The 8,781-nt window shown below is 39.1% G+C and overlaps 1 protein-coding gene across 1 annotated transcript; it reads left to right on the top strand.

Moving 5' to 3' along the window:
• Positions 1-733: 733 nt before the first annotated feature.
• On the top strand, positions 734-7,345 carry c1ql3a (complement component 1, q subcomponent-like 3a). The gene is made up of 2 exons (XM_046846061.1): positions 734-1,957; positions 3,015-7,345. The coding sequence occupies exons 1-2, from the start codon at positions 1,367-1,369 to the stop codon at positions 3,192-3,194; spliced, it is 771 nt and encodes a 256-aa protein (XP_046702017.1). The 5' UTR covers positions 734-1,366; the 3' UTR covers positions 3,195-7,345.
• Positions 7,346-8,781: the final 1,436 nt, after the last annotated feature.

Here is an 8,781-nt window from a genome sequence, read left to right as displayed (position 1 = left end):
TATAGAACCTAGTGCAATGTCACCCAATACAGTTTCATACACATAATATTTAAACAATCGGAATATAATTACCAAATTTGTGATGGCTGTAAATGGTGTGATGTATTTGGACCACTTTTTATCATGTCTGCCTCGTTATTTTAAATAAACAAGATGACAAATTTGGAGGACAATCAGAAGAAACAAAATTACTGCAGCAAGTGATTGTTTGTGAGTAAGAGTCGATCCTCAGGAAATGATTTCTCCTTGTGTTTTGGAGGTGCAATACATCACTTGCCAGTCCACTATTGGCAAAGGTGTCATGTTCATGATCGCTCTGTTACCTTCTCAGAGAATGCTCAGAGAACAAGCCATAAGTACAAACTCCTGATTTGTGCATTTTTTTCCCCACATAGCAGTGTACAATAATACAGTAATGCAATACACATTAGCTTAGTGAACTTTAACATACAATAAGGTATTAATGAATTCAATAATTAAATAATTAATTCACAGACAGTTAAATAAAGTTAGTGTTGAATTAGCATCAATAATTATATATATATATATATATATATATATATATATATAAACTGGAGAGAGAGAGAGAGAGAGAGAGAGAGAGAGAGAGAGAGAGCCAATGAATATGTTTATTCAAGCTATTGTTGTTTTTTCCTTGCTGTGCATATAATTAAGGATAAGTTATAATTATGTGTTATAGTTCCTTTCGTTGCGTATTTCGAGCCAAGGAAGAATGGGAAGGGTGGCGGCCAGTGTTTTCTTTTTCTAGCTTGTTAGTAGAGTGCTCTCGGGTTCTCCCTCCCTCCTTCGCTCTCAATCTTTATGCTGCGCTCTCAGCTCTCCGCGCTCACAGCATCTCTACATCGCTCTGAAAGCCAAGTGTGCGCTCCGCGCCGTGCCCATGCCTCCTCATCCTGCCTTTACGCACGGGAGAAGACTTTAAAAAGGAGGATACCTGCGCGTTTTTTAGGATACAGAAGCATCGTGTGACTTTTCCCCCCACGTGGCGGTGGAGATTTACATGCGTTACAGGCTGTTTGAGATGGTGAAGGAAGTATTTTCTAAACTAACACCGGGTAGAGAGAGATAGGCCTGGGGAAGCCTGAGAAACTTTCTAAGGAGACTTAAATAAGCAAACATCAGCACAAAAAAAGTTAAGAGGGAGAAGGAAAAGAGCTGTTTGGGCCCAGCCCAAGCAGGTTCATTAACATTAACAACAAAGCCAATAGGTTGTTGTTTTTTTTCTTAAGGGGCTCCCTCACCAACCAGCAAGATTTCGCCCAAAAGCAGACAGGAGGAGCGTCCCGCGCTGACGAGACTGGTCGGCAGGAAGCGGTTGATCGCGGCCGGGGTGCTCGGAGTGGTCATGGTGCTCGTGCTGGTCGTGCTCATCCCGGTGCTGGTGAACTCGGCCGGCACTTCGGCACATTACGAGATGCTCGGCACGTGCAGGATGGTGTGCGATCCGTACGGCACCAAATCCCCGAGCAGCACGGCCACGGCAGACACGGCGGCGCGCGACACCGGTCTCGTGCAGTCATTGCCCACCTTTATCCAAGGGCCAAAAGGAGAGCCGGGACGGCCCGGGAAGACGGGACCGCGGGGCCCGCCTGGAGAGCCGGGTCCACCAGGACCCGCAGGCCCGCCTGGAGAGCGTGGAGACCCGGGACGGCCAGGTTTACCAGGACCACCGGGGCCGAACAGCGCTGGCGCAATCAGTGCTGCTACATACAGCACCGTGCCAAAAATCGCCTTTTACGCGGGCCTTAAGAAGCAGCATGAGGGCTACGAGGTGCTTAAGTTCGACGACGTGGTCACTAATCTGGGGAATCACTATGACCCGACCACAGGGAAGTTTACCTGCTCAATACCGGGGATCTATTTCTTTACCTACCATGTGCTGATGCGGGGTGGAGACGGTACCAGCATGTGGGCAGACCTCTGCAAAAATACCCAGGTGTGAGTTCAAACTGTGTTTTTTCTTATAATTTATTATTTGTTTAACCCGTGTTCTAAAAGTATTCATGTTTATTATAATAAGATCAGATTTTCAATGGTCAGTATTTTTTTTTACCAGTTTTCATATGCCCTTTCCTGCTATTTTTCCTCTTTTCTTTTTACTTACAGTGACAAAAGTATTGCCACATACAGACCTAAAATCCCCCCATCATACTTTTTTTCTGCAATTATTATTATTATTATTATTATTATTATTATTATTATTGTAAATTATTATTATTAAAAATGCCACCATGACATGGGATAGAGACACTATGTAATGTATCAACCAAGTCTTTAGGCTTTTTTTTTTTGTTGTTGTGTAGAAGACACAGTTTTTCCCATCTTCAGTGTGGTACTTGGACCTCTATGATGAATAAAAAAAAAATAAACCTTGATCTATGAAAATTTATACGAATAAATTAATAATGAGGCATTTTCAAATTTTCCTTAGGGTAATTAAAGGCCTATTTCTATTAGAGCTAATTACACCCTTAAATTACTGACAGTGGTGTGATTTTTTTTATTTTATTTATTTATGCGGTTGTTTTTCTAAATTAAGAAAGATTTATACGATTTATAGGGTGGTGTGGATCATTTTTGTATGTTGATTTTCATCAGAATAGATTGTGCATCTTGTTTGTGAAAAAAAATCTGAATGGTGCTGATGCAGCGATACAATTACATAGTGATATATTAATACAGTGATACACTGATATAACAATATATTTATACAGAGATATAGTAATGCAGTCATACAGTGATAGTGATTTAATATGATGATAATAATGAATCAGTAATATTGTAAATCAATGAGTTGGTAAGAGCAGGGATACTGGGCTCTGTGGTGCTGACCATGGTGCTAAAAATTGACAACTTGGAGCAATATTGAAAAGTCTGCTATTTTATTCCCAGGCAATTATCTTGTTTAGTCAACGAATGAGACATTAGAGGAAATACATAATGACTTTGTATTACTCTAAGGAGTGTCACTAACTGGTATTTTCCCTCCACAGGTTCGTGCAAGCGCCATTGCACAGGATGCAGACCAGAATTACGACTATGCCAGTAACAGCGCAGTTCTGCACCTAGAGCCTGGGGATGAAGTGTACATCAAACTGGATGGCGGCAAAGCACATGGAGGCAACAACAACAAATATAGCACCTTCTCTGGCTTTATCATCTACGCTGATTAAGACACAAGCTTTGCTTCTCTTCCCAGGCTTTTTCAACCCACGTCCTCCTTTTCACATTCAGTTTTCCTTTTCAACCTCAAGTCTCTCCTCCAGTGTCTGGTGACACACACCCTCATCTATGCCATTCACCTTAAACATGTTAGTCTAACATTGTGTGGGCAGGATGGTCCATGTCTCCATCTAATTAAAAAGTCACACACTTGAAGGACAAGCGATATAATCACTGAGAAGAACACTGAAGAACAAATCATCACTCGTCAATCGCCAAAGCAGTTATTTGTACTGTAAGTTGTTGCTTCTGTAGTTAACAACGAAGTCTCTCTGTAAGATGCATTGTAATTATGGAAATTAAATCACTACTATGTGCAATAATGTTCACAAAAATTAGGCTTCAAATATTCATTGGTAATCGCTGGTAGGCCTAATAAAGTTCATATGCCTCCTTAAATCCACGTTAAATCATTGTTCATTGCCGTGCCCCATTCAGAAGGCAGCTGCCTTAGTAGATAACCTAGATTTATCTTCTCTCTGTGTGTTAGGCAGCATTTTAACCGAAAAGTTTTATTATGTACTGCATTTTGGGCTCCCATCAAATGTTGTGTGTGCATAATATTTGCTTAATCCTAATGGACTCTTTCCACAGAGCCCCATGTTTTACGTATGGTTTAGTGGGGTGAACCTAACAAATGGCACAATGACGAGTTTACCTTATTTAGAAACATACACAAATATGCAAAGAGTTACACACAACGTTATTGCACTGGCACAAACCCCTCAAAGTGTGTAATGGTGAAATCTGGCTATAAGCAAGATATGTAATATGTAGCATATGTTCAGGAAGCAGAGGACACCCATAGTCATGATTAGGTGATTCCTTATGCTATACTGTTTCATGTTTCTTTTGTATGTATTTGTATCGGTATACATATTTGCATTACTTTATATTTATAAATCATATGGCATTTACAGTATGCTCCTTTTTTTTTTTTTTTTTACACACATCTGTTTTTGTGTCATCTTACTGTGTTACACGCATGTCCTTGCACGTATTCAACTTTAAACATATTGTGCACTGTCCATTACACTTGTTTCTTTGTACATTCCTTTATATTGCAATTGGTCATATTCCTGGCTGCCTTTGTGTGTGTGTGTGTGTGTGTGTGTGTGTGTGTGTGTGTGTGTGTGTGTGTGTGTATAGCTTTCACATGTAGCTTCTCTGGCTACTCAGAAAAGTATGAAGGATGGCAATCTGTCATAATCCATCTCTTCCGTATATGGTCATCTTGTTTTTTTTTTGCTGTTTAAGTTTCATTTACATTATACTAACACTATTTTTATAGTATACCACTTTAGGTTAATACGCTTGCTTTGCATTTCCCTGGTTTTGCTCACTTAAATATTCTAAACACAAACTTATTGCTGGATGGTGCAATGGTTAAAAGCTCTGGGTTACTAACCTGAAGGTCAGGATTCAAGCTTTAGCAGTGCCAAGCTGCCACTGTTGGACCCATGAGCAAGGCCCTAAGAATCTCTGCTCCAGCAGTGCTATATCATGGCTGACCCTGCTCTCTGACCCCAGCTTTGTGACATGCTCAGATATGTCAAGAAATGTAACAATAGAGGTTTTTTTGTGTGGAATTGTGGAAAGGGCCCATTGTGCCTCGTTTAACCTGCTGCCTATAGTTAACAGTCGCACTAATGCTAGCTAGCAAGCACTAGTCCAATTACCACAACTCTCAATATTTAATTAATTTGGTTAAGCAGTGGCAAGCTGTTTATCAAATCCTATCTGGGATAAGAAAATAGTCAGGGGAATCCAGCAAACAGAAGTCCATCCATCCATATCCTCGATATCCCTCCTAAAGCACCTGACTGTACCTCAAGTAATGATGCAGTCTTCCATACTGTTTAATTGTCTACTCGATTGACAAGCCCTGCATGCACACCTATATTCTTAGTCTTGACAGTCTGTCACGGTTGTTGTTTCTAGTTATAAGCTAAGCTATGGTTGGTCAGGGAAGGTTTAGGGTCAGGTTGATTTGCAAATATCTCAAGCATTCATGGAAACTTAGTCTGGCAACTAGAAACATTTTTGTATTAAAAGAGCTGATTATGAAACGTTGCTGCTCTGAATCTCTGCTGCTGCCTTTAAATCTGGCCAAACAGTTTGTACCTGTTTATGCTGCCTTCCAAATGGGACAGTCTTTACCTTGGATGAGCAAAAATGCTGCCCCAAAAGATTTCTACCTAAGCAGCTGCCTCCTGCTTTTACATGAATGATGTAAAACAATATCTTTACCAAAAACTTGAATAACCCACTTGGTTTCTGTTGTAGGACATGTCTTGTGAGAAAGATTGATGAACTGCTCTGTATTAGCAGTAAAAACGTGTAGGTAAATAATCTTATTGTAAGCCTGTGGTACATTAGCTGCAGTATATTGGTTAAAGGTCCAGTGTCATGTCATAATCCTGGTGCAGTGTGGTACATTTGCTTGCTTGTTGCTGACTGATTCATACCATATCTGCTGTGTAACACCTAAACCTTTTAACATGCTGAGAAATTCTGCTAATGACACACTGAGTGATTGCTGGATGTAGTTAATGCAATGATCTGGCCAGGTAAACAGGTATTTTATGGTAGGCTAACTACAGTACAGCATGACTTTCAATGTATTTTTCACAGCAGACTCGTCTATGATTTCAATATCGCTAGTTTTTGTTTTATATGCTATATCGACTAAATTCAGTATATGTCTTAGATCTTGGATCGTCCAGTGAAATGAAAATTTGAAAGAAATGTGTCTGTTTTCACACAGACATGTTGAACAAATGAAGACTGCTTTGTGATGTTGAAAGCACTATGCAGAAACTGTGTTGATATGTAAATGTGTATCTATCTAAGAGAATCAGCAAAACACGACTACTAATATTGCTACTTATTTTCTATGTACATATTGTAGTGATTTATTTTTTCCCCCTCTAAATATACAAATAGCTGGAAAGCACATGAGAGTGTCAGTGTTTTGGAATTGTTGCACTAGAATAATTGTATGCATATCTCACAGGACCTGAGAGTTTTGGACTCAGAATGCACTTCATCTGTACACCATTTACATACATGTTTTCATTAAATGGAGGTTTGATCTGATATGGTCATTCTTCTGATTTATGTTATCTCTAGATTGTCAGTTATTTTGCAAATAGATTGTTTCAAACCCTGAACAAATAAGAATCTACTTGTCAATTCTGTGATTAAAGATATCCAAACATATCTTAAAATCACAGAATTGGAGCATAAACATAAGCATTATTAAAAGTGATGTCATTCAAAAGTTTTTTATTCCTAAAACAAAACTCCCCATTAAATTACTGATTTAATTAAATTAGCACCCATTAGGAATGTCTACCTATTTTTAAAATGGTAAATGGTATATGGTACTACATAAAGTGAATGGGTCATGCAGTCACCTGGATTTACATCATAGTCCCTTTTATGTATGGATTTGAGTTCACAACTTTTGTGACAATTGTGACACATTGAGAAGGTCTCACAGTTTGATAAATTGAACTATCGTCTACAAACAAAAGCTTGCAAAACACAGTATACACATTTTTTTAAATTTTAAGGTGAAAGTATGATTCTGGCCATCTCATTCTGAGAGTCATAGTGGAAAATAGATCAAGCCACACACACACACACACACACACACACACACACACACACACACACACACACACACACACACACGCACGCACTGTTTGTTTTGTTTCACAGTCTCTAATAAACCCACTGAGGTGTTTAGGATTTAGAAGTACTCCACACTGCCCAATGTCATTTCTGTTCAACTTCACATAAATCCTGTGAAGAAATGAAGAAAGAAGAAGCTGATGAAGGGTGGGTTAGGGACTGGGAGCAGAGCATATGGGACACAGCAACAGATTGACACCTTACACAAAATCCAAATGGCAAATGTTTTTTTATTTTTTTTTATTTCAACCAAGTCTAAAGAATCATTTTTTTAAGCGGACAGAAACAGATGACACACATGAGGATTGTGCATATTGATGTATTATACTTACTTTAAAATCTCAAAGCTTTATATATTTTTGTTGCACAATTAAAGATTGTTGTTGTGGTCAAAATTTCCTCTTCATGGTGATAATTTGTAGATAGTTGCATTCTGAAAAGGGGTGTGTGTAACTGGACCAATCAGTGAGGGGTCAGCCAGAGGTTATTTTAGTATGTAGAACACTTAGATGCCTCACTTAGGGTATAACCCCTCTAATGAGCAGTACACTCCTCATGCATGTCCTGCCCACTACTGCTCTCTCTCTCTCTCTCTCTCTCTCTCTCTCTCTCTCTCTCTCTCTCTCTCTTTTCCTCTATTTATCTCTTTCACATGATATCACTTTCATGTGAATGCATTGGTAATACTTTCATCTTCCATTTATTCTAATCATGGCTCTGCCACTGACCTTTACCTAAGTATGAATCAATATTTGGTCACCACTTCTGTAGCAGCACCAGAAGCCTTGGAGTGCTGACTTTATTAATTAGCTATAATGGCCATGTCACATCTTCAAAGTTTCTAGGTACATAAAAGAATGTGGATGGTAGCAAGCAGGTCCATCAGAGGTACAGAGAAGAGGTGCTGCAAAGCCATGACAGCTTTCACACTGACCAAATAATTATTTTACTCCAGGGGTATTAAATTAAAATTTGCAAAAGTCCTACTACATAAAAGTCTTTGCTTACAAAGGAAAACCTGACTGAATTTTAACATGCATTGAGTATAACTGAATGGGAACAACAGTTTGCTCTTAATGATTTGCCAATGAGGAAAGGTTTCTGAACATAAGATCATTTGTAGTGGTTATGTTTTGATTCATAGCTTACATTTGACTAGATCCATTTTTATTCAGAGAGAAACAATGCATACTTGTCTGTCCATTTGTCTTTGAAAAATAAAAATAAAAAAGACAAAAAAAACAGACAAATGGCTTTTCAAGCCATGCCTGACAAGTGTGTAAATGAAAAGAAAATCTACAAAAGTATGTTAAAAAAAAAATTGCCATTCATGAATTAATGTATTGTAGCTAGTCTCTGCTCCAGTGACCTGCCTTGACCTGCCAGCTAACCAATGCATGTGAGTGGATAAACTGAAGAATATCTGCCACTGAATGAAAGCTGGTTCATTGTTCACTGTTTAGGAAACTAGGATTTTCAGTCTACACAGCTACATGTTTTCTTTTCAAACACTCTGTTTGGTGTATTGAACTTCTTTGCAGGATCAACACTGTGGTTCACCAGCTGTTCATTAACTCAATAATGCAAAAGTCAGTTTCAGATGTAATGTTAACAGCCTTCATTTCCAGATGTTTACTAATAGCAAAAGCCTGTGCTAGTATCAGTGTCACTGTGTTGATTACTGCCTGGGTGTCATTCATCACGTAGAATCCTCTCTGAGAGGCCACCTGTTCAGACGCTAGACTCTGTCCTTCATCAGACCTAGCCGGCCCCTGAGTGAGCATTACTGACACATCGCTCAGCCTCTGAGCGCTGTAGGTGTGCTGGATTCTCGCTCAC

The sequence above is a fragment of the Silurus meridionalis genome, chromosome 4 (assembly GCF_014805685.1).
Source record: "Silurus meridionalis isolate SWU-2019-XX chromosome 4, ASM1480568v1, whole genome shotgun sequence".
NCBI lineage: Eukaryota > Metazoa > Chordata > Actinopteri > Siluriformes > Siluridae > Silurus > Silurus meridionalis.
This window is presented reverse-complemented; position numbering and strand designations above follow the sequence as displayed.

Excerpts from the sequence above, each read along its gene's own strand:
- c1ql3a (XM_046846061.1), top strand. The coding sequence starts at position 1,367 with ATGGTGCTCGTGCTGGTCGTGCTCATCCCGGTGCTGGTGAACTCGGCC. Across the intron at positions 1,958-3,014 it reads ACCTCTGCAAAAATACCCAG|GTTCGTGCAAGCGCCATTGC; the intron begins GTGTGAGTTCAA and ends TTCCCTCCACAG.